The sequence below is a fragment of the Takifugu flavidus genome, chromosome 16 (assembly GCF_003711565.1).
Source record: "Takifugu flavidus isolate HTHZ2018 chromosome 16, ASM371156v2, whole genome shotgun sequence".
NCBI lineage: Eukaryota > Metazoa > Chordata > Actinopteri > Tetraodontiformes > Tetraodontidae > Takifugu > Takifugu flavidus.
The window spans coordinates 9,039,315-9,066,127 of record NC_079535.1 but is presented as its reverse complement, the minus strand read 5'-3'; the positions used below and the strand labels follow the sequence as shown (position 1 = coordinate 9,066,127).

At 44.9% G+C, this 26,813-nt stretch overlaps 1 protein-coding gene across 13 annotated transcripts in view; it reads right to left on the bottom strand.

Moving 5' to 3' along the window:
- The window catches only part of esrrb (estrogen-related receptor beta), a 37,372-nt gene that overhangs the window by 7,176 nt on the left and 3,383 nt on the right, over nucleotides 1-26,813 (bottom strand). For 3 of the 13 annotated variants that reach the window (XM_057058324.1, XM_057058326.1, XM_057058319.1), the window contains 4 exons: nucleotides 16,235-16,644; nucleotides 11,797-11,922; nucleotides 6,404-6,514; nucleotides 5,794-5,955 (listed from right to left, as the gene is read on the bottom strand). In XM_057058324.1, coding sequence (XP_056914304.1) covers nucleotides 5,794-5,955; nucleotides 6,404-6,514; nucleotides 11,797-11,922; nucleotides 16,235-16,644 — 809 coding nt within the window. Of the gene's footprint in view, nucleotides 1-5,793; nucleotides 5,956-6,403; nucleotides 6,515-11,796; nucleotides 11,923-16,234; nucleotides 16,645-17,979; nucleotides 18,267-20,233; nucleotides 21,785-23,607; nucleotides 23,677-23,735; nucleotides 23,895-23,963; nucleotide 26,813 lie in introns of those variants that run through there. The other 10 variants (XM_057058317.1, XM_057058322.1, XM_057058320.1 and 7 more) reach the window with 8 other exon arrangements.

Sequence of the window (26,813 nt, the reverse complement as noted above, 5' to 3'; positions counted from 1 at the left end):
CATTTCCAGCCCGCTGCGTCGGTGGGGTTTGACCAAACATGACATGATATTGACCAAATCAAAGTGGCCCGTCTACAGGCTGGGAGCACCTTTTCCACTCCGGTGCTGAGTGCACCAGCAAAGTCTTTGTGACAGAAATGCAGAGATAATAATGATGTAGCAGGTTTACCTCAGTTCAGACTGAAGCACATGGTGATCATGTCACTCCTTCGAAATTACACAAAGCGACAATTTATGTGACAAAAAAATAGGTTATACACCAGGATTTAACATTTATTTGGGGGGAAAAAAACAGCCATCAGCCCTTCCTTTATCTCCTGAAGAGGCCTAAATTGTGGGCAGGAGGGGGCAGCCCGCAGTCACAGACAGCTGCTTCAAACCCCTCGCAGAGCTTAATCAGAGCGCCGCTTCATCTGCCAGAGCACCGGACGGCTCCCAATGAAATGCTGAAGATTTCTGTTGAGCCGCAGTTCATATTCTATTAATTTATTATTGTTTCCCTCTCCCCGACGGCCATTAGGGCGAGTAATAAAAAGAGATGTAATTACGAGGCGCGGTGGCCCCCTCCAGCTGCAGCCCCCTCGTAACTCACCCGCAATCAGACAACAGAGCCGACGGAGAGGAAAAAAATGGCAAGAGAGGGGAGAGAAATAGAGGATAAAAGAGAGGAGAAGATATGGGCCGGAGAGGAGGGCGATAAGGGAGACAGAAAAACGAGCAGCAGGGAGCAAAAAAAAAAAAGAGTGAGATAGAAAGAGGAAGAGAGTAAATCTGGCTGGACAGAGGCTGAACTATCATGGCTGGATATCAGAAGGACAAGCAGGCCCAGAGGACTCGTGCCCAGAGGCAAACTCACCTCAGCCAAGTTAAGAGCTCTCAGGGCTCCAGTTGAAGTAAAACTGCCCCCTAACTGGACCCCGGGGCTCCAGCAAGATGCTTTTTTATTTTATGTTCTAATCTCAAACTGGGGTGAATTATTACACGTCTATAAGATGATCAAAGCTTTTGTTTTCCATTGTAGATGGGATGTTTGCCAAAAAAGGGTAAAATTGTCTACATTTGCACTCTACTCTAGTCATCCTGCTGCAGGTTTAGATTAAGAGAATATTGATGTTAAAAGTACTGGAAATAATACAGAATCGGAAGGAGGCATGTGGAGATTTTGAGGTATCATTGTGCAGCAATAATAAAGGAGAACGTGCTTGCAGAGAACCTGCCAAATGTGTTTCTCTCTAATTTACATAACAGCATCTAATGTAAATCAACTTGGTAAATTACCTGCCATAAATAAATGCACTGCTGTGACACGTGCTGCAGACCAACACAGAGCAGCACGCTGCAAACACTCGCAGCGACTGACACAACTGACTTGGATATCAGGAGTAACCAGCTTTGGGTTTTGTCTTTTTCACCTGTAACAGTCCTACAGGACACTGATATCTGCCCTCTTCTCAGCCAGATAACCAGCCATTATCCATGCTAAGTAGCTGGGGTACGGGTGATTTGACCATCAGTCTGTGAACATTATGAGGCTGAATAACATTAAATACAGTAATCCCCTTGCTTTAATCTTCACCCTGTGACCTCCTGACCCTAATGGAAAAGTCTTTAACCCTCCCCAGGGTCCTACTGCCAAATACTGACATTACATTTATCCGTGTAGCCTCCCAGAACAGGCTAAATCAGACTTTAATCATTGCTGTAATTACACATAATTTATCTCTGCTGCCATCAAGCAACATTGCTTAATGAGGGATGGCGCTCTGCTGACGATCATTTATAGGCCCCTCAGCATATAAAATCTCCGACAGGACATTTTACGTGAAGAGAGAAGCAAAATTCTCCAGTTTCACCTTTAGATCAGTGAGTTACAGCACGGCCCGACTGTCAAGCCTGCGTAAATATACTTGGAACTGTGCTCTTGCTTGTACCTGCTCATGTGCCACAGGAACCTATCGAAGCCCTCCCCCACCTCTGCTAACAGCTGTCCCTTTCCTGCTACTGCAACCCCCCCATCTCAATGTCCCTGCAGCTTTCACACCCTCCCCTTGCTCTCCTAGTGGGGTTCAGGCCTCAGCATCCACCTGATTGCTCAATCTATCTTTATCTTGTGTGTTGAGGCCTACGTCAGAAGGTAAATTGAATATACTACGAGCTGTCTGTTGGTGTCTATATTTAATAAAGTGCACTGATGAGGTGCTGATTTATTGCCGGGCAGTATTCACACTCTATTACAAGGAGATTACGCAGCTTGAGTGGGATCAGGCTGGCAACACAGTGAGGAGATTTCACAATTTAATAGCAAAGAGAAAACAGGGGCCTGGAGGAGGCTGGAGGAGGGTGGGCTGATGGGCTGGCGGGTGGGTGATTATCGTGGAGGGCTGAGCTGACACAAACACGACAACATACAAGAGGCGTGATCTCCTTTTAACACTGCTGCCTCCGTGCTAACAACAAACAGGCAGTTGCCTGTCAGAGGCAGACAGAAGATGAATACCACAAGACCACCGGGAAGGAAGAGAAGAAGACGATTCATCAGAATGACCTGACGCGAGATCAGGTCCGATCTCTTGTAAAAAATATTGCGCAACACCTAGTAGCTGTATTTGAAAAGATTTCAACAATCTAAGATATAAAGAGCGCCAATTGAAACATTTTAAGGGGAAAATGACAGCGCAAAATATGCTTTCCTGTGTGGGAGCCAAGCAGGAGCGGCAGAGCCAATGTTTGCTTGGCCCTTTTGCCTTCAGAGAATTCCCAGCTGAAAACTGTCTGGCTTGGAAAGCTGAGAGGGGAGCTGAAAAACACCAAACAACAAGTACCTCTTGTATAAGCAGGGCGCGTGGACAATTTTACCTAGGAGCTTTGTGGCATTCCCATTGCGGGTGGGCTGGGGTGCGAGGTTACACTAACATCACACTGGTCCTAAAGAAGGCAGCAACGTCAGTGTGGTAGCAAGCTTCTGGTGCGCCGGAGCGGTCGGTGTATCTAACCCTTTTGGACGGAGAGAAATGTAGCTTTACAGCACAGCAGGGGGTCAGAGGGGTGGACAGTGGACTGCTATGTGTGTCAAAGGTTGTTAGCACCTTAGAAGCAACAAGCCATCTGTCAGCATCCCTCTAACACTGCTCCTATTGACCCCAGCCCCCCCCTCAGGCAACGTCACGTTAAACTCTGCTTCGTGGTGCTATTTAGAGCAGTGACACAGGGTCCAAAAGCTATTATTAATTAAATATGGGCAGATTCAGAGTTAGGACAAGGTTGCAGTCCAGAAATGGCAAACTGGGAAGCAGTATTCTGATAATTGACACCACCTCCAGATATAAAGTATCTCATCAAAGACATTTGGACAAAACTGCTGGGAAAGCACTTCACAACGCTCACATGAATGGAATGCTAAATAGACTTGGGATGACAATGATGATACAGGAACTTGCGAGGCAATGATACCATCTATGCTAATGATAGAGCTTTGATATCCTCAAGTCGACCTCCAATTAAAACCCAATCGGGCTACTCGACTCCACATTACACCATTTTTCAAACATTATCAGGAAATGGGTGAGCTTAACAATCAAGTGGGAGAATATAAGGGCCAATTTCAGTGACATTTATATTGTTCCATTTGGACTTTAGTTAGTGGCCCATCTGTCAATTGCCGAATCAATGTGGACTACTTCATAATGAACTGTTAATCTTTTTAATTCCATCGCCCAGGGCTGGAAAAAAAAAATCTATCAGACAATCAGCAGATTTTCCTACCCTGCTCCCTTCTTGTCCCGGAGCGGATGGAGAGAGAAATATTGTAGGAACCGAGCATGGTAGACCGCCCTGGGCTACCGTTGCATGGAGTGTTAGTGCATGGAGTCTTGCTCAATCAGTGAACCGTCTCTGATCAGGTTCAGCCATGTACAACTCAATTATGCAGCCATTCCATGGCCAGAGGACACCTACTGTCCTTATAGAGACAGCACTAAAGGGACCGGCACAAACCATTCAAATGTAATGCTTTAATCTCTCAATAAACATTCGCTGCAAATATTTACAGCCACACAGCTTAAATTCAAAGTTAATTTGAAGTTTAAAATAATCTCCCTGCAATCCTGCAGGTGCAGCATTTGCAGTTCATCCATTCAGGTGTCTGTGTGTGCTCACACAATCTGGCTTAGTGCCTCCAGTTTTGGGTTAAATGATCATTATCGACGCATGAGGACTGACAAGCCCTTTACTGCAATCTGTGGAGCAAATCCCATTAACATTATCAATCTATCTACTGTACAATATGTGTTAGCATAATCTGATTACCAGGGCTTCACCACTATGACGAACAAAATCTGACTTGGAGTGTACACATACAGAAAATGAAGTACCACTCCAGGGCACAGGTTACATCCTTTATTGGTTAATAAAGACTTATGAGCATTATTTATGGAGGAATTCCAAGGAAAATAAATAGGCCTGCAGTTACTCTCCAACTAAAATGTTGGATACTTTCATATTTATGCATAAAGGCGAGAAAAAGCACCGTTGGTTGCAGATGTATATGATGGGAACTGATTTATGTCATGTTCGTGTCGCCTTTTTATTGTGCGTCGGCAATGCTGGCATCATTTTTGGGTCACGATGATGAGAGTGTGTTATCGGGTCAGTTGTGATCCGGGTCTGACTAAGCTTCTTGTTAAACTCCCAGTGTGCTGACCAGGCAGCGCCTGTGTTGAACGATCCCAACAGTTTACATGCACAAGCGGCTGGGGGAGGACAGCGTATCCATCCCTAATCTTATTACCATCAGAGCTGTACCTGATTAATACCCCTACTTCTCAGAAGGACTCTAATACCTATGAGGTCAGGTGAGGTTGACTGGACTTTACTGAAAACAAATGGGCCTTTTTTTACAACCACTTTTTTAATGTCCCTATGTGCTGACAGCACTACGCACATCCAAATCTGATGCTGATAAGAAGAGAAGGCTGCGGAGGGACATTCACTTAGTTTGTTTTAGCCCAGCATCTCCACGATACCCTAATGTTATAGAGTTGTGGGGGTCAAGCTCAAGGATCAAGAAGAATCTGCCAACATAGCAAAAAAAGGGGTCTGGAGAGTTTTTTCTTCGGCAAAATTAAAGGAAAACTCTCAGATGGAGCAAAATCTCTGCTGACGTGAGGTGCTGCATCCTCAGAGCCTGAACAGCTTCTTCTAGCACAACACCTTATCCATGAAAATGCCTAAGGGGCGAGGGTGAAACATGATTATGCCCATCAATAATTCAATGTATGTTTGTCACACTCAAGAAAACCAGAATAGGACTTGAGTGGAGGTGGTTATAACCACAAATGGATTTCAGCAGGTCAGTGGGAAAAGGCAGGCGGGCAGGTAAAATGGTAGAAGTTAAACAACGAAAATCCAAAAAACAAACTAACAGCAGGAGAAATTAGTAAAAGATGAGCGGAGGAGCTCCATGCGGCTTCTCAGTGCAGACTGATGTTCAAAGGAGTGGCAATAAAAAGGAAGCCAAGATCCTCTGTTTGTGTGTCTGGGGCTCAAATTTGTGATAATCTACCGTTTTTCCGACCCTCGCCAGTTTCCGCTCGGCGGCCTGAGCCCGTTAATGTCGGGGAATCTATTGATTTGTGTCTTCCAGGGTTTTATTTCCATTCTGCAACCTCTTTATCCTCCATACAGCCCGGGGCGGGATGAGCTGCTGTCATTAGTATGTGCATTTGTGCATCACGTGTGAGAGGGAAGGTAGAGCCTGATTCGAAATAGATAAAAGGAAGATCTTTTTTTTAGTACCTGGGATGTGTTTGGCCCAGCCAATGATGACCACCAGCTCACGGTCAGCTAGGTCGCACAGTGTGGTCAGGGCCTTGATGTCGCTCTCAGGCATGGTGGGGTCGGGCATGGCGTAGATCTTCTCTGGCTCGGCTACCAACAGGTGAGACACTATCTTTGTGACTGCAGGTAGAGGAGAAGGAGGGTGGTGGGTGGACAAAATAAACAAAAGGTCAAAGGGTTACATCCCTGCAAAGCTCAGCAAGGCACAGAGATGAACTGATAAACGCTGATGAAACTGCAACCCAGAGGCGGTCATCTCACTTTCAGCCAATCTTTCTCCCTTTCATTATGCAAACTAATGGATAGAGCCTCAATTTGTGTAAGTAAAGTGATGGTACTGAAAGCTCTTATCCCTACAGAATGTATGCAAGTGGGACAAAATGTATGCGAGTGTGCTCGAGCATCCTTTAGCTCCTAAGAGAATAATGCTTGTACATCTAATACAATTTCCAAACAATGGACTGTTAAGCATCTAAACATGGGGCAGCTTTACTAGTTTTATATATGTTGGGCAGGCACAGAAGAGTGTTGGTGCAGGGAAACAATGAAGAGAAAGAGCAGTTCTCACGAGGCTTTTTGGTAGGAGGGGGAAGTGTCAAGCCCAGGTAGGGGTTGTTTTCTGTGTCCAGCCTCCGCTTGTACTTCTGTCGCCCCCCTCGCACGCGGTCCAGACGCACTCCTGTGTGACAAATGGCAGACGGAACATTTCATGTGAAGTGAGTGTATTTTACCTTGATTATATTTAAAGGGGTATCTTACACATGAGCTACACTAAACACACACATTTACATCCTAACAGTTTGTATTACACCACAAATAAAAGCAATAGTGAGCGCAGCTTTCTATTATATAGGCCTGGTGAAAGGACAGCAGAGTGATGTGTGTGGGTTTTTTCTATCAACGTGTGGAAGTGTCGGCGCCACGGCTGCCTTCCCATATGTGGACAATGCCTGACTGGTCTACTGTGACACAGCTGAGCCCAGAGCAGGTCTAAACATATGAATATTTAATGCAGGGTCAATGATCTCAAAGACTGGCCCTCTAATTATTTAGCTTTTGGGCGAGGCAGATTGCATGCTAATGAGCTGCCAGCCTCGCTCCTCTTTGCCTGCCTGCAGTGTCTGTGTGTGTCTGTCTGTGTGTGTCTGTGTGTGTGTGTGAGCTCCATTGCATCCAGAAAAATAAACACAAAGACACGGTCGCGTACACAACGCACAAAACATCCACTGTCGTCCTGGAGATAAATAACTGGGTGCTGCTTTCTCATAAAGGACCCTTATTTCACCCTCCTTTCACTGGAGTAGCACTGAGGCCTTATCACCCCCAGCCACAGTGAGGCGGGGGGGCAGGCTGCACACTGATACTGTAAATGTCAAGACAGCCTCATCATAACATAAGTTATTTATTATCTCATTATTTGATAAGAACATTTCTATTTGGGTGTTTTTTTATTCTATTAATTTTCTACACACTTAAGATATTTAATCTATGCTGTTCTATTTATTTGCTACCTGGGGGGGTAAGTGTCTGGTTGTTTAATTCAATTGTATGTGAACATCTATATACTGTCCCAGGATGTCACCGCAGCTGTGCAGCCTAAATATTCCTGATAACTTAATCCTGTCTACGGGGAGAATCCCTTCAATTTACCTCGGCTGCATAATGCAAACCTCACCCCAGAAATAAATTCAATACTAAAAGGCGGATGAGAAAAGGCTCAATGAAATGCTTGCAGCGGAGGAGGAGTTAATTTGTCAGCCGTCCGCATCCTCCGAGGGAACAACGCGCGCTGCCAGAGCACTTCCTTGATGATTTCATCACTTTATAACAGGGAGAACGGTGTCAAAGCTGGGCATTGTGTGGCCACTGCAAATGAGCCTAATACAATTTGTCCATCAGCAAGTGCTCTTGAAGGGGATGAGCTTGGATGCGTCCCATACGTGGAAATTGGAGGTCGTATGGTGATCAAGAGAGGACGGGGAAATCAGATGACGTAAGTCAGAGGTGGTGGTCGACGTTTAACACAGAGAAAGTCAAGAGCGTGGATAGAGTATATGAAATATTTCCTATTTCCACAGCTCAAATGATGAAAAAGTCTCTCACTTGGGTGGGTGGGGGGGTCCAGTTAAACTATACCATGCCATGTGATTGCAGAATAGATATTTAGCTTTATAAATGATACGATTCCCAAGAAACACAAATCTGATTAGGATTGTCTTTCAATTTCCTGACACTGGCAACCCACTAACCTAATTACCTCCCATTCCCAACAGAGACTCAGCCTTCCCAGCAGGCACCAGGGAATCATCTGATGGCAACTACCTGTAAAAACTCACACACGCAAGCATCCCTCTAATTTGGGAATCAGACGGACCTACGCTTTGACTCCGCCCTGCATTTAAGTACGTTCTAAGTGCAAAGTTCTACTCATTGACTGCTACTTTCCACCTCTTTAGTTGCGACGGCATCTATTCATGCATGGAAAATTCCTCCCCGCGTCTGATGTGATGTCACCCCCCCCTCTACGGTTTCTTCCTGCTTGCTCAGTGAGCCCAGTGGTTGCGTTTCTGTTCTCCATGATCCCCTCAGCCGGTTGAGTCATGTGCCTGTGTCAGCCAGCGTAAAGCCTGTGATGAAGGTAGAAGGGTGCCTCTTTTAATTAGAACAGTCCTGGCCATAATTAACAGATGCTGACAGGAATTAAAGCTTGGCACTAACCCGTCTCATTTTACTGTCCAGCAGCGCCAGATACAGCAGAGAGGAAGAGAGTGATTATGGGAGTGAGACTGATTCATTCACTCATCCTACTGGGCCCCAGTGCTGAGACCTTATGGGGCTTTTTGGGGGGTTCAAGTGTTTACTCTGGCGACACCTGTAGCTTCAAACGGTGTCAGTCTGATTGGTAGAGGGGTGACCACCTCATCCAAAGTCCCCTCCCTGCTTTATGGTCAAACTACACTCTGCAGTGAGGATAGGAGCGGGTGAGCTCGGGTATCATCTCTTCAAAGCCGGGTGCAGGGGTAGAGGCCCTTTGGCCAAGACGGTCGGCATTTGTGCACGGATTAGCACGGGCTGAAGGATGGGGGCTGGGGCCAGCTGACCTATAGGCTCTTCTTTCTCTCTAAAAACAACAATAATCCTTCTCAGAGCGCGCTCCTACAAAAGGGCTTGTCTTCACTCACTTTGTGTGGCCGCCCATACTAGGGGCCCTTATTTTGAGTCCCTCACCTGTTCAGGGTGTCACTCCCTGGGGAAAGTGTCAGGATGTCTGGGATGGTTGGCAATGCCAAGGGGGGCTTAGGCGGACCCTATTTTAGCTGGGAAAATCAGAAGGCCACATGGCAAGTCATGGTGAACCCTGCCTTTCAAGGAAGCCGCCCCGCTAACTGCCATCAGCACTATTTCAAAGGGCCCCTGCTGCCAGCTCCGCATACTTGTAAGTGTGTCGCAGCATTTTTAATCACGAGTGGCGATGAGCGAGGGTAGCGGAAAAATTGTCACGCACTGCCTCCCCCACCCCATCCGCTGACCCCGAGAGCTTCTCCGCTGACACCGTTGTCACATAGTCCATTTACAGGTTAGATACAATATCCCTTGTGAGCTGTCCACCCTGCTAATTGAAAACACCAAATTGTACAGAGGCTACACTTAAAAGTAGCATAATGTAAAATGTGTGTGTCTTTTTACAGCCAATGCAGCTGAATGTTTTGGGCTTTTTTTGTCTTGAACAACATCGAGCAATGATGCCTGTATCAGCGAGGCTGAAACAAAGCCTGTGGAGGGAGCGACTGCCAGTGAATAATGTCAGTGTAATCTCTCAATAGTATCTTGTCTTCTCTCTTGCTCTAAGCTCTTATCCGTTTCCATTGATCAGAGGAAAAACCTGTTGTCTCTGACATTTGATTCTTCTATTGATCACTTCCTCCTTCATAGAGTCAAGCGAAGGAACAGCAGCTAAACGCAGGGTCCAGGCAGGTCTCCTGTAATCAGACTGATGATCTTTAAAGCCCATTTCCTTTCCACCCACACTGTTCTGCCTGTACTATCAGTGCTCGGATATTAATAAGCAAAGTGTTTTACCTCTCAGAGTGAATGTCTGGCATTGATTTCCTCAAAATATTACCAATATGGTTTTCAGAGTTGTCTCTCAGGTGGGCTGCAGCCCCGCGCTTTGTCGGAGCTGTAAAGTTATAATTAGGTGATTTTCCACGGAGACTCAATGTGACCTTTCTACAGTAATGGAAGTAAGTGGCAACCTCGGTCACATGAGTGGTGACCATCTCCACACCCCAGGCCTCAGCATGGCGTTGAGCTGACGGCTTCGTGGAGCTTACAGTCGACACAGACCCCGTGTCTTTCTTTCCATTTCGTCTTGCTGACATTTTAAAGTGCCAGGCCTCAAGGTAGAGCTTATGCAAAAATGCACTTCCCGCCGCACATTAAACCCGAGCAGTGCTTTGAATAATTTTTTTTATTGTGTCAGATATCGGTAATTTGAGAGAGATCGATGACAACACCAGCTCACGACCTCAGTAAGGCCACGAGCAGTAGAAATAATGTGGTGGGCACAGTCTCTTTATAAAGAAGTAAAAGGGTCATTTTTATTCAGAAAAATGTGCTGAACGTATAGAAATATGCATTAGTGACTTGGGGATTAGCCAAAGTCTGCATTTTTAAGTTTTTCTGTCTTTTTTTATGGGTTGACACTGGTCATTCATTTCTAGCCACGGGTACATATTTTTTCAGTCTCTTATTCCATAATATGATATATTGGCATAAATTTTTCATCAGGTAGTAATGCGATTACTGTGTCTTTCTGGCACTGTGGTTTTATCAGTCCTCAAGCAGTCCAGAGGATTCTGTTACTGTGCGGAGATCTATATGGACGATGACTCTAGCTGGCTTTAGGCGCCGCTGCATACGCTCTTTACGCAGCCATAAAAGCCACTGAAGGAGGGACGCATCAAAAGCCAGTAGAGTCAAGTTGGTAGGATGCTGTGGAAAAGCCACTTGTGTAGTTTAATTGGGCATTTTGAGCTTCTCTTTACACTCTGCAATGGTTTGAGTGGAACAAACTGCTTTAATCTCATCACGTTTGTTGAAATGTTTGGTTACAGAACACATGCTATATCAGAGGTGCAGCAGTGTAATCTATCATTTGAAGAACAAACCTCTGAAGCAATTAGACTCACACATGCATACCTACATTTATTTCATCTCTTTGCACTTTGTATGCTTTAAATATTAAGTGTAGTGTAACTTCAGACCTTTGACCCGTCTGAATGTTCAGACTGCCGTATTAGTCATAAGTGATATTCATACTTTCCACAACGTAAGTGCTACCTGACCCATACCCATCAGCACTTGAGAAAAACATGTTTCCTCACAGAGTCTGGAGCTACTCCCAGAGGAGGCTTCAATAAACATAACACCACCACTTCACCCCCGAGCCACATATCTTTCATTATTCATTATTTTGTCTGGCCTCTTTTTTCAGTGACCAGCGACTGAGCGAGGAAGAGGCCCGTCTGAGGGCTGAACCGGCAGGAAAACTGCAGGTGTCCCCCCCCCCCACCCCCAAAGAGCAGGTGAGCCATGGGGGTCTCTGAGGGAGATAGAGAGAGGGACAGAAAGAGCCAGCCAGACGAATCCATCGGAAGCATGTTTAATTGTCGCTGAATTCCCTGTTGGTGTGACTTTAAAAAAACATCCACAGGAAGAGAGCTGAGATGTTCGGAAAACATTTAGTGGATCAATATGCTGGGGAGAGCTGAGACTGTGTGCTCAGGGACCTGCTCAGATCCTTTGCAGGTGGAATACTGTTACTCAGGCTAAAGGATCGCCCTGTTCAGCATATTCCTGTCCCCGACTCAAATGCACATTATTGTTGTGACGCAAGAAGCGAGGATTTGTGTTGTTGACGCGTGAGCAAGAACAAATTAGTATGTAAAATTCTCTTACTCTTCTTACCTTCTTTCAGCATTCCCACTTTGAGGCATTTCATAAAGCGACAGGCCTGACACGATTTGCGTCTCCGTTTCGTGATCTCACACTCATTTGTGGCGGGACAGCTGTATTCTATGTTACCTGGTGAGAAAAAAAAAAGAAGAAAACGATCAGTTATCGCTACATCACAATATCGGGAGTAGACACAATGGCACAGAAACGTCATGTGTGCAGCGTGGAGGTTGTGTCTCGGCAGGAGGAGGTGTGTTGTGGAGGTAAAGCTCCAACAGTCCTTGAGGACCCATGAGTGGACGCCACACTGGACCAATGCTAAATTGGCCTCATTAATTCTGCGTGAGGCCCCTCAGGGCACAGGACGCGGGCCAGTCCCCCTGCGCTCGGCAGGGCCTGCAACCACCGCAATAGCCGGCGTGAGAGGCAGACGTGCTGCCCCAGACCACTTTACATAATACTCCCAGAGACCCAAGCCTGTTGTTACCACTGTTACTACTGTTGACTATTTACATAGTGTACAGGCTAGAGGCTTATGCATTATTCAACCGTAGGGTCTGATTCCAGCAATGAAGACGACTTCCTCGGCTGACAATAAAAGAGCCCGTTCCGGTACGGTCTAGCATTAGCAAAAGAAAGGGTAGGATGTCTGAGGCCACTCCGTCGTGCCCCTCAGTTCCCTACATTTTACTGTATTCAGGGGGTTTTCAATAAAGGGTTGGAATATAATGGGGGCTCCTGCCCAGGAATTTAAATCATCCTTGTGCTGAAAGCTTTTGACATTGGCATTTTTCTAAACTTTGGCTCTTTTTTTTTTTTTTTACTTTTAAATGTTTAATCAGCCCAGAAAAAAGGGAGTCCTCTGTTCAATCAAGATTTACATTCATTGTAATTAAAGTGCACTTTTACCCACTTATGCATAGACCTCGTCATGCATGGACCAGATGAATAATTTTAATTGAAAGAAGGAATCCTACATTATGATTACATGAAGCCCCTCCACATCTCTGACCCTCACTCCACGTGGTAGCACGGAGAAAACAGAGAGCTGCGTATTATTCCGCTGGCATTCCTCTACTAGCCCTCTAACATCCTCTGACAACTTATGCAATTATGTTAACATTATTGGGCAGATCAAGCAGAGGGTCCCAAGATGTTACAAATAATTAGAAATTCCTCCTTATATCTGGGGTAGAGATCATTATGCTAATTCTCATCTCTTTGGGACTGGGGTAAATAAAGGTGTGAGGGAAGCGGCTGATGAGCTTTGATTGTCTTTCCTCTGTCTGTTTTCTCTGTTGTCATAGCAGAACAAGACCATAATAATCCGAGCCATTTCCCATATGAAGGCAGGAGGCAATCAGTGTGCTGTGAATCAGTTCATGGAGGTCTTTTATGGTTGCTCTTCTCATTACACGCTAACCATTGGGCAATCTGCAAGGACACAAAGTAGCTTTTCGATAAGCTTGCAGATTATTTGGAAATCTGATAAATTCCTCTCAATTTATTCCCTTTATCAATCTCGGGAACACCTCGAGGGTCCAAACGTGCAGATTTGTTGCTGGTAGCTAAGACGGCGAGCGCTCTGATACAGAACGCACCAGAAACGAAAAACAAACATGCGCTTATGCATCGCTCTGTCCACCTGTCCCGTCAGAGCCGCCGCGCGTCTGATGTCCTGTCACAGGAGGCTTGTCGTAGCTCAGTGCAGCGAGAGCGGTGGATTAACTATTTTTTCATCTCCGTGTTGGGTTTATATTTAGTCGAGGACGGTTTGGGTACCTCTGTTAGCTAATCTACAATAACATCCTTGCAATATAAAGAACAATTGCTCTTAAATGCAATGGCGAAATGCGATATAGCTCCAGTTAAAACCAAAGAGAAGATAAATCACGTTCCGATGTAGAATTTTACTGTAAACCTGTCATTCAGAAATGATTCCCGGCCTGTTGACCGAGCCCAGTCTCACTTTCAGAGATGAAGAACGCTGGTGGGGACCCCTTTAACCAGAGGCCCCTGCTCAGGTTTATCTGTCTTTAAAAAGGTTATGGTTTGGTAACCAATAACATTACAGCGTGAGGCAGAAGAAAAAGATTTCCCTCCTTCTACTCTTGATAAGTATCTGTCTCAATCTATTTTATGGCTTTTCAGGACCCATGCCAGGGCACAGAGGGGAAAGTCAGGTCTTGTAAGTAAATTACAGTAAAATGGCAGGTATTTCTCATCAAAATCTAAACTGACTTTTACAGGCTTACTGTCAAGGTCTATTACTTCATATAAAAGGAGGCCACTGAGTTCAGTTGGTTTTCAAGCAATTTTACACTTGGGTTCAAAATGGGAAGAAAACAGGGTTCAATAAGGGATTTATGCTTTTGATTGGTGGGGCACGTGAGGTGCAGGAATGGCAGGATGATTAGGGAGCTATGAACACAGGAGCATTCTGGGATAGATGGAGATCCAAGTTGACATTCATTTGGGGCCTGGCCTTGACTAATGCAACTATCTCCACGCAGAGGTTCAAGGGGCTTTTCAGTGGATGAATAGGTGACAGAAGATGGATCTTTTGTGGGCTTCTGTTGAAAAAGGAGGGTCATCGGCTGAAGACGTGCGAGCTGAGGAAGGAAGTGAAGCGAATAGGAAATTTTCCAATGAAAAAAAGGTACATAAATAAGTGCATGGTTACTACATATCACCATATTCAAAATAATTATAAATCTAAATATGGCAGTGATATCACAAGGTGAGCCATGTACACAGTTAACATTAGCACACTGTTGGCCCCAAGTGCTCTAGAACGAGGTGATAAAGAGCAGAAAAAGACAGCTCCTTTGTTTTTGTCTCATTAGAAAGGGCTGTCTCACACTCCACCCTTGACTGCCTCGTTATTCCTTTAATTAATCAGTTCTCATCAACCCTCTCATTCTTTCAAGGGCTCCACATTCAGCCATTTACTGCCGCTCTCCCCCAGCAATCCTGCGCGTGTGTCTTTTTATCATTTTGGAAGGATTTCACCCCCCCCCCCCCCAAAAAAAAAGTCCCTGCGTCCTCCTGCCGTCTCTGCCTGGGACCCCTGTCTGATTATTATGCCATTAAGCCTCTCCTCCTCTCCTCTGAAAGAGCAGCAGGGTCCCTCTCCAATCTAAAGAAGTCCTGGGTTTTTTCCCTCCTTTCCTTGAAATTACCCGGCGACGCGTGCCTGAGTTTCTAATTGGCATGCCCGTCCCCAGAGACGCTCCCCTCCCTTCTTCCTAATGAAAAGCCTCGGCCTTAATTACACTTTCCAAACGCTGATTGTTATTGACAAAACTCCTGTGGCTCGGACAAACGACGGCAGATTAGCTCCATTACAGGCAGCCCTCCAAGAAGAGAAAGAGAGGGATTTCAAATCGACAATGGAGAGTGAGGCAAGAAAAAGAGGGTCTTTCAATCTTTCCCATGTACCTTTCTCCTAATTGTTCGGGCAGGCGAGTGCTCCACTTAAGACGTCTGTTTCTCTTCTCGGCCTCTTTACTGTTTCATTGTGTTGTAGTCGGTGCATTTTTGGTGTGAGGACAAAGGCCCTGTTATGTTACTTGGGAGAAAATATTCATCTTTTGTCAATAAACAGGGCTGCTAGCGGCAGCAAGGGTAAACAGAAGGATTTGGCCTAATGCTTTTGTTTGCCCGCAAAAGGTACATAGACTGTCAAAGCCGATAGAGCTGGGAGGTCCAAAATCAACACCTATCATGCCAGGCTGGCCTTCATGTAACACCTGCATTTGTTCCTTGTTCAAAATTAAACTAGAAATAATGAATAGCGGTGCTAAATCACATTCCTATTATCTTTAAACCCTCTCTAATGTTACCAGACTGTCACCCTTTGGCCCCGTTCACCTGTTTTCTCCTAAGCTGACAGGGTTTAGACCTGGGCAGCTGTGCACGTTTTTATTTTTCCAGGCTCAAAAATACCTCCTCCTGATTAATCTGGAACGTGGAGCACAGCCTCACAGAGGGGGGGCTTTCATTGCCTCTCTAATGAGATGCTGTGATACATGGTGCCTCCCGGATAGCCTGTCGCCCCTCCCACATCGCACCGTGGAACGCCAATTGGGACAGAAATAATAAGGAAGCGTGTTCTCTGGTGCCCCGACGCACCCCCAAGACATCTGGGTGAAAAAGCCGCTCCACCCAAACACATCTGACCTTTGAGTGATGATGTCATCTCTGTGTTTAAAAGTTATCGATTTAACTGCATATTCAGGCGACCTTCTTTTTTTTTTTATCTCAGAAAACACGCCGCTGCTGCCTACATCGTAACGTGCTGTGAGTATGTTTTTGTGTTTCTCAGAGGTCAAAGGGCTCTGGTGTAGAGGATGTTTTTATGTCATGTATTACAGCATCATGGGATGAAATAAGTCAGTACTCAGTGTTGGTCGGGTGGGGGAGGTAAGAGGGAAAATACCTTGGATTGTCCTTTTAAAAAAGGCTTTGCAGGCCTCACAAGAGGCCACGCCATAGTGATACCCCGAGGCTATATCTCCACAGACCAGGCACAGCCTCTTGGGGAGGGAGTTCAACATGTATTCGCACTTTATGGACGAGTCCTCCATGATGGTGCTGGAGCAGTCGTCATATCGTTTACGGCAGGTGCTGGCGCCGAGCCCGCCGGGGGTGAACATGGGAGGGGAGTCCAGGCCGTTGGAGTGACTGTTCATGGCGCTGACATAGCCGCCGCTGGCGTCCGAGTTGCCGCTGGGGCTGTGGTGGCTGACCGTGTCGATGACCGAGGAGGGGCTGGACGGCTCCGTCTTGATGTAGGACCCACAGCTGGAGGGCAGGTGCCGGTCATCAGCGGCCATTCTATTCAGTAGCCTGGAAGAGATGTGAGGAGGAAGAGATGAGGAAGATTAGCAGAAGAATGAACCTCAGCAAAAACATGCTAGAAATTAGATAAAATGCTTTCTTTACACAGACAACTGATAACATATAAAATAGTCAAGTCAAATTCCAAAACAAAGCATATTTATAGATTTATTATTTATGTTTTTTCTTTGTGAGTCACTTTCTTTATTGTTCTCCATCCCAGTGTGTCCTAACCTTGACTGAACCAGAGGGAGGATTGTAAGTGCTTCATTAACCACACGGCACAGCAGCTGGGAAAGTGCTCCCGTGTACGGATAACACACACGTACACCGTGCACGTCCACACACAGGTGCACCAACACGCCACAGAAGGAAAGACAGTCAAAGAGAGATGCTGATAAAAGGAGAGGGAGACAGAGCACTCAAATAACCACACACACACACACACACACACACACACACACACACACACACACACACACACACACACACACACACACACACACACACACACACACACACACACACACACACACACACACAGGAGTCTCTCTATAGTTTAAAGAGCAGACTGGACCTTGGCTTGTCTCCTTGAGTCAGCAGTCAACCAAAAGGAAACATGATGGTAAGATATTGACTTTTTCACTGTCTGCCTAATAACTGTGTTTTGGAGAACATGCAATATGATGCTACAACACAAGCCGCCTAAAGTGCATAAAAAGCACGCCTTCCTTTTTGATATAAATCTATATCAGTCCAACCCTATAACCCTAACTTTCAATTGTACTAGCAGAACAACACAAAGAAAAAAGAACAACCAAAAAACATTCCTGACTCCAGGACTACTGGAGGTGCAGGACGACTTTGTGTGGTGGAGATGCAGGGTGGATATAGTGACGTCTCGGGGTCAAGGCGAGGCCACAGGCGTACGTACACACATCCCTTTGCATTAGGCATCACGGAGGGGGTGAAAGGTCACTTGCACTTGCTTGCATTAACAAAATTGCACCTTGCATGGCTTATGCAAATCTAGACAGGGGCTCATCGTGAATGGCAGCAGACAGCCCAAGTTGTGCCTTAGCAGAGGAGTAGCATTAGCATATTGCCAACTAATGGCAATATTTACATATTTGATACCATAGTTTACCATCAACGCATGAAGATTGGGAGTTTTAGTATAACCTGATTGGATGGTCGTTCTGAGAGCGCTTCAGAGGAAACTGGAAGACACAGACACCGTGTCCCCTATCGGCCGGGCAGCCTTCTGCTCTCTGATTTAATTGTGAGGGTGGGTGACGGAGGGGTTGGTACCCAAGGGTCAGCGGGTCAGCCTTATTTTCTCACCCTAGCTTCCTAGGCCCAGGAAGATGGAGGTCAATGTGTCAAATTAAATCTCATTCCCAGGTTTCCTTCCCCGCTGTCATGTATATTCATTGGAGCTCCAGGTGCCGACCACTTCTGGAAATTTACAAAAAAGGTTAACTGCTAAAATAAATAATAAAAAAATGCCCCCTGTTAAAACGGTTGACCTTGTGCAGTCAGCCCTCGGCTGAGCACTCTAGAAAACGCGCAATATTAAGCCTTTACTATATAAAACCTAAAAATATCACGGTGCTAGACTTTCCTTTACCACCATTGTTGTAGCTATTAAATCAAGCAAAGCGTTTAATGTTGCTAGCAAGCATGGATTCAAAATTAAGTTGTTTTTTGTTTGTTTTTTTACACATTCTTAAATGTCCGTGCAGTCTGAATTTAAAAAAATAAATACATTTCATGCTGTTCTAAAATAGAACTCGACGCTGTTGATAAGGAAAGCAGATTGCATCCTCGTAGATGAATGCACAGCTCCGTGTTTGTCTGCTATATGTTCTGCGTTTCAGATGGATATGAGCACCTGTGTGATAGGGGCACTTGCACTTGGCTTATTAAAGGCAATATATTAAAACGCAGGCGCACAAGATGGTTCCATTTAGCTTTTATTTCACAAATTCAGAGTGAGCTTAACCCCGGTTCAAAGGCCACCTTCAGGGTGACACTTAGCATAATTGCATAAGTGTCTTAACTGTTTCGCCTCCAGCTCCGTGTGGTCATCTATAATAAATGTTCTGTCTAGAACCATCTTAACTCATTGTGCTATGACACTTTACGCCACGGCTATGCGTGTGCTTTAAACAAGCCTGTATATATTGATTAATGACACTAGGGGAATACTAACCACTTGAACCTGATGGATTAATCAAACAGCCTAAAATATTTCAATAAATATGAGTAATCTCTAACGAGACAGTTCCAATTTAAATGTAAAACTACAATTGTGAGGCAACATGAATTATGAACATTAAATAATTTGACAGCAGCAATTGTAATAAATAATTCAATATGTGGAGCAGGTACTAATTAGCTTGTGGGGTCCACAGTAAGAGCAGATAGGAAAGGGTTTCCACCGGGCTGGCAAGATCATGGAAATCTTCAGCTTTGTCCCGCTTCCTTTCTCAATGAAAGTATTTTCCATTCCGCTCCCTTGCTGCCCAAAGGAGCAGTGCTCATCTAAAATAGAGTACCACTCCTTCTCTGTTCTTCCTCCTTTTGTTCCCTTTGTACCGATCAAAATTCATGCTGAGTCGTGGGTTACGGGCCTGCAAACGCACACTGGGCAGTTTGGTTTTAATCTGATTCCACCTGGCCCCCCCCAACAGAATTTCAGATCCTTAATATCATTCCTCTGGTACTGCTGCGACCAGGATTAGCCGTCCTAATGATCTGGCAGCTTGTCTTGCACTTGCTGTTCCTCCTCTTCTGAGAGAAGAACCGTGGAGTTCGTTCCCTCACATCTCAGCACAGCGCTTGCCTGCAAGCAGGACCGTGAACATTCCGTGTCCCTGCTGAGGTGTAGAACATTCAGGATCTAATTGAGCCAATTTGTAAGTATTCCTACGCTGAGTCTCCTACTGCACTTCAGGAGATCACGGTTCTTCTCCACTGTTCTGTGGAGAAACGCTCAACTCTTCCATACACGGATCACAAATCTGCGCTTGATCTTCGACTCCATAATTTTTATTGCCCTTTTCACTCTGGAGGCCGAAAGACGACGAAAAACCCAATTTTGCAACGTTTGCTAACCTCATCCTGGAGTGTCACATTCCTGGTCCGCGACAAAAATTGGGTGAATGCAGGGGAAGGGGTGGGAGGAGGAGGCAGGGGTCGACATCTGCGGGCGGGGTGATGGTGATATCAGATGCCCTGGTAGGGGCAGTTCTTTCTAGAGGGGCCCTGGGCGATGTGGCCTGATAAGCCACTGGCCCCAGAGTCAGCGCTGGTAGGACGAACTCAATTAGCTCCTAGCAGACCTCCGCGGAGCCTGGCTCGGTTTCCCAGCGCAGACAGAGAACCCAGTGGCAGCCTGCGCGTTAACCTCTCCTCAAGGGGCCGAGGCTACCTCTTACTCCTCCAACGCACAATCAAGGACTCATTTTTTTCCCCAGCACCACAGACGCCACACTGAAATTCTCAAAAGCCAAACTAATCACAAAAATACACGTTGGAGTGTGTGTGTGCCATCAAGGGTGCTTTGTGTTCGCTCCCTCAGGGGAATACGTACATGAAAACCTCACTGAGGCTCCGAGCGTGAGATGGGGATGGGGGGAGCGGATCCCAAAATAAACCTCAAATTTGGAGGATGGCTTTTCGGCTAACTGGTTCTAGGTTAATGGCCATCGAGGGAATACGGACAAAAAGGCTCTTGGGGCAATACAAGTGATGCCCGCAGTGGTCTGGGTGTTTGTATTGCAGATGGAGTATGAATAATGGAAATATAGCAGGGGAGTGTTTAATGTGGATCAGCTGAAGGCAAAGCTGCCGTTCAATAGGGACCAATTTTAACCTATGACAGAGAGGCCCTTAATTTTGGAATTTCTTATTCATTAGTCATGCTGTGCTCTGGCAGGAGGAGGACGGAGCTGGGGGGGGGATCAGAGGAGTAGGGAGGGCTCTTGTTATTAACAGATATGCCAGACACTCAGAGAAGCTGACAGAGATTTATGATGTGCAAATCTATGGCGGCAAACAAAAGGGAAGGGATAGAAAAACAGGAAAAGACCAAGTAAGCGATACATGGAGGGAGAGAAGAGGGAGAATGCTGGGTTTATTATACCAATGAGGAGAGAGGGGCCTCAGATCAATAGTCCATAGGCTACGGGTCCGTACAGGGTTACCAGTGGAGGGACCGTACTGCTCCGTGGCCGGGGCAATTAAGTTTTTCATTCTCCAGCAGAGGATTATATTTAGCTGTGAAGCCACTGTAGTCTTTATAAAGCCATGAGCTCACTCCAGTATGACAACATGAGCCGCGTGCTGCAGCAGCAACGCCAGATCACGCTGGCCAAGAAGCAGATCACATCTATTGATCCCCTTCTTACTCTTTCCTGTTTGAGACGCTGCTGGCAGGAAGGAGAGGCGTTCTGATAGTGCTGTCGGTCTGACGTAAACTGTCTGGGCTGCACCGGCCACACTCCCTTCTTGGTAAAGATATTTCAATCAAATAGTTTTAGTTGCTGTGGCCTAAAAGCAGCTTGAATAACTATAATCAAGAATGACTAAAGTTTTGAAAGTTGATGGCGATTAACAAGCTGAATGCTCAATGATCTGTCCTTGATTTCCTTTCCTTTTATTATTCTATGCTTCTCTTAGATTTATATTTGCACATACCTGTTATAATAAATTAATAGTCGATAAAGGTAAAAATATATATATATATTTTTCGAAAGGGTTAAGGCTATTTAACACAGTCCACTGTAAATCAAAGGTTTAGACACAGTGAGTGTGTGTTCAGCAGGACAGAGGCACGGAGCCATGCATGAAATTACTTCATTAATCTTCCTCTGATAGGCTCTTCTTGTTTGGGGTGGGGGGGGTCTATACCTGCTAAACAAAGAAGCCATCTTGCTTCCATCATTTTCACAGAAAGAAGCAACAAACAAATTAGCATGCACAACCACGCGGCAGAATAAAAATTTGATTTTTTTTTTTTATCATTTAAGTTCAATCACATGTCTTATATGACGAGACCATTACGCGCCACAATTTCACTCAGATTTATACGCTCATTAAGCGTTCAATTTAAACGGCTCCAAACTGAACTAACTCACAACACAACAGGACTTTTTCCGCCACACACACACACACACACACACACACACACACAACACACACACACACACACAACACACACACACACACACACACACACACACACACCACACACACACACACACACGCGCGCGCGGCAGCAACAGCCTCCAGCCTTTTACAGGCTCATCTCTACCAGCTGTCACACATTTCCCATAAATAGTGCTGGTAATAAAGAGGCAGGTGGGCCCGACTGATTTATACGCTTGTGTCCACCATCACACCGTTCAGGAATAATTAAACTCTCTGAATATTCCCTGATATAAGTTGTCTCAAGTAAAAAGATAAACATGCACATCAGACATTCATGTGTCCCTGATCGTACTGGGAGGGAAGATCTCCCAGTGACAGGTCCAACACACACACAAACACACACACACATTTTAAAATCAAGATGTTATGTAGTCTGCTAAAATGACAAACATTTATAAATAATGATCGTTTTGTCGAGCGAGAGGTTCTGATTTGCAGGAGTGGGATTGAACATAAATGTCCCCTGCACCGCGGCAACATGAGCGCTCCATATTAGACGTGGCAGAAGAGAAGCAGATATATCAATAAGAAATTATGTTCAGTGCGCAGAAACGGGCCTGAAGTGGCGCCGCGTTACTGGCTGGTTACTGGTAACATCTGCTTCCCTTGGGCAGATCAGGGATGAGTGACAGGCAGGCCCATATAACAGCTACTGTCACCATGGAAACAGTGTCAAACTTGCAGACTGGGAGCTTTGTACACATGTTTTAATACTACCCTGACAAATAAAATTAAAAACCATCAAATTTAAGACGTGTGCACGGCTCCCGGCGGCCAGGAGGACTTGATCAGGCTGTCGGTGGGAACCAGAGAGCGACTGTGACGGACAGTTTCCATATTGATTTCATAAATAAACAAAGCTAAGCATCGATCCTAATGTTATTTTGCATTTCAATTACTGCTACAAAACATAACCTTCAAACAACTGGCCGCTCAATATCAATAGCCTTTCCTGATAAACGCCCGTATAGTTGGGCGCATAATGTGAACATGTGGGAATGTGAGAATCAACAACTTCTCTGGCTTAGTTTTAAAAGCCGCAGTGCTGTTGCGATCGCAAACTTGATGGGCAACCCCCCACCCCCCCTGCTGATTTCTTCAGTATTTCCCCGTGTGCGTTTGCGTCGTACGCGTGTGCATACATGCACGTGTGGAAATGAGGAGGAGCCCTTCAGTGTTAGAGCAACAGGAAGAAGTGCTGACGCACCGTGTCACTGATAGCACTCTGCTGCCACAAGGGCATGAGAGCCCACATAGGCTAGCATTATCCTTCCAAACTAATGGACCCGGTTATTTTTAAACAGATTCTCACACTGCTGTGGAGGCGTCCAAGGTTACAATGGATGAAAAAGCATGGGGATGCAGGCCCGGATGGTTGGTGCAGGTGGTGGATGTTGAGAAACATGAAAATTAAGGCCCGACATCAGATGAGGAATAATTGTAGCGTGAGCTACAGAAACAATGTAGGATATCACAAAGTAAAAGTGAATGTTGCGTGCTATTGTGTTGCTAGAAAGTATGGAATTTAAAGGATGTGCAGAAAATAATAAATTGGACTTTAAATCTGTGAAGAAATGGTAGCGGCAGCTCCACAACAGTTAGCGTGACTACCTCTGAAGCTACAGAACAATGAACATCCAGAGAATGTCAATACACTCTGCATCCCCATTTGGCCTGGACTAACATGCTCCACCCTCCACCCACTCTGCCTGAGCGGAGCGACATATTTACAGTGAAAGTAATGATACTAGATACCAGAAATGAGAGGACTCCAGCGCGGCCAGTGGACTCAGGAATCTCTCTAATGAATTTGACAAGAAAGCCCTGTTGGCACAAGGAAGAAGGATTCAGAGATGAGTGACATTTTAAAAACAAAAGCTTACCAACACCTCCTAAAAGCACTGCTAAGATGAGGAGGGTGGGAGTGGGACAGGTGGGCTGGCTGCTCAGCTGGGCTGGATGCTGCAGTTACAGAAGACCCCAGCTCCCGTCTCATAGCGGGGCGGCCGCGCTCGGCCAAGAGCCTCTTCTGGTAATGTATTCTGAAACCAAATTACCGTAAGCTGATCCCATCTGGACAGTGTCTGTGCACGACCGCTTTGGTTACCCACCGCTGCCTCTAGCCTGTGATAGCATCTCGATGAAGACAGCAAAAATCTGATTAACCTAATAACAATGAAACACTTGGTCAAAGAGCAAAGAGCTTTTAACTTAAGATCCACTAATGCAATTCCCTCGCCTTGTTCTCCCAAACCTAATAAGAAACAGACGGACTCCTGTGGGTGTTTGCAGGCTCTAATGCAGCAAGCTGGGAATAAAGTCAAATAAATTGAAATCTAATTCATCAAGGGCTGCAAACTTCCGTCTGTTTTGCTGGGCTGGGGTGGGGGGGGGGACCATGGAAAAAGCTCATATTACATGAAAGGAATCTGGATGGCTTTGTTAGTTGAAAGCAGCAGCTCTGTCTGAGCTCAAGGAAAATGAGGGTGTTGATGGAACATTTAGAAGCGGAGAGAAGTCACATCTCAATTTACCGCCGCTCAGCGTGCGTACTCCAGCGAGCACAGGGAAAACTCAGACTGACAAGGCTCAGCACAGGCTGAGAGGGTGGAATCGCTGCTGCGACGCAACACCAGCCAGACGCCTGTCACTCGTCCCGCTGCGGCTACCGAGGCCAATTGTGAGTCAGACAAGTCCAGCTAAAGTGATTAAAAGTGTAATGAGTCCCAATTTACAGTCAAAGAATAAAGGATGGCACTTGATCAAAAATAGAAGAGGAGCGTCTGTCTGTTCCAGAGGTAACTGTCCTCAGGTCAGCCTGCCCCAGTGATTCCAACACTGCTGCGCTAATTACAGGGAGAATATACGTCCCACTGATCCTCTCACCAGAGCATCACGGCCACATCCAGCCCAGTGTGAGGGGCTGAAAATACGGCCGAGAGCCACCGCGGGAGCACAATTAACAGCAGAGAGATCCCACTAATAACAGCGTAACTACAGGGACATGTCATCAGGACAGTGGCAATTTATGGATTAGCATTACTATTGCAACAGGCCAGATTTATGTCCAAAACTAAAATATTTATAAGATCAATAAGCTACATAAGATGTTGAGGTATATTGTAAATCACTGAATTATTGACTGAATTATTATTTATAGCAATAAAAGATGCAACTCATTGTTGTCAAGTGTAATTTTATATTGATCAATACTGTCCAATGAATCATTTTGTAAGTGCACATATACATTAATCCTATATAGATGAATTAATCACTGAAATATCCAGCATGTGCTCGCCGAATTTTGTGCTCAGTTAAATTGTAACTCAGTTTCAGAAATCTGAGCTGATAAATATTTAAAACAGACTTTAACATAACAACAATTGTTGAATAGCTGTTATTCTTTTTGAGATCAGCATGAGGAAATTTATTGGAAAGGTCATGAACACAGCAACAGTTAATGTTTTCATTACTATTAAATACATTAAAGGAAGTTGCCATTGTGTACAAACAGGATTTAAATCTAAACATAAATGATTATATAGAATAGAATAGACCTGCCTATTAAAGAAATTCTTTCTGTACAATATACAAAATAAACAAAAAGTATTAAAAAATATATTGTGCGACAGAAATACACTGTTACTGGCTTTTTAAAAAGTGTTTTGTATTAATGGGCATTTAAAGGGAATAAGTTCATGTTATTATTGAAAGGAGATTACCCTGCATAACTTTAAAATATTGTTTTTAAATGTTTAGATGTAATACAATTTCTTAAAAGATCTTATTTACGACACTATGAATATATTATGGAAAATATTTTTTTAAATGGATTAACTGGAGTCAAAACAACTCAGAAACAAGCAATTATTTACATTTTGTGCTTTGAAATCTATTTTCAGCTTTTTAAAATCACAAAATCATTAAATATTGCTGAGGGATTGGGAAGGTTTTACAAAGTCCACATTAATTCAACTTTGAACAGAGAAGAATTGCATTTAAATGTTGAATTGGAAAAAAGAAAAATTAATAGATGTCAGCTAACAGGCAGATTTAACAGACACCTCAACAGTTTTAAATATTAGATTATCCACGAATTCCAACTTTCTTATCACATGTTTCTCATTTGATGGGGAAAACCTAAAAACATATTAGAAAATATCAACGTTTTTTTAGATTCGGACTTGGACATTAATGGTAAACAACCCTGCTTTAGATCAGGATTTTTACAGGCTAAAGGAGAACACAAGAGAGCAAATGAATGCGGAATTAAAAAGGCGATTTATCCTAAAAAATAAAATAAAACAAGTAAATAATGCCAGCAACTTAAGGAGCTTTTTGTACTTGATCAGTGGATTTCTGGAGTGGGGGTGCTGTGTGAAGACTCAGACTGACAGCAGTCAGGGGCGGAGGGGGCAGCTCGCCTGCGTGTCTGCCTGGGACAGACCTGCTCTGCGAGGTTCCCCGCTCCCTTAAATATTACCGCAATTCATCCCATCCAATTCCAGAGATTCACTCTAATCTCATCTCCTTAAAAAATTATTATAATTGCGCCTGGGTGGCCCAACCTCAAACAAAGCTATCAGCAAACAGCCTGCTAACCCGAGCGGACAGGGGGAGTCCTTCAGCGCAGGAGAAGAGAAAAAACATTACACCCTTTTTAGAAACGTGGGTGAAATCAATCAACCGTGCTCTGAATGTAGAGGCAGGATATAAGAAGCATTACCGCGGCAGACTTTTGCACCTGCCCCCTCCCAACGCAGCTCCGAACTGATTTAAAACAATAACGGTCCGAAAAAGTGTGAGCGGAAAAGAAGATCGGGGCAAAGTTCTGGGAAAGAAGGAAGGAAAAACTACAAAAGGAGTTTTGAAAATGGCAGGAAATGACGGTAAATGAAAGCAAGGCAAGAGAAATGAAAGAGAATCACAGCAGAGGGATTAATAAGAAATAAAGAAACAAG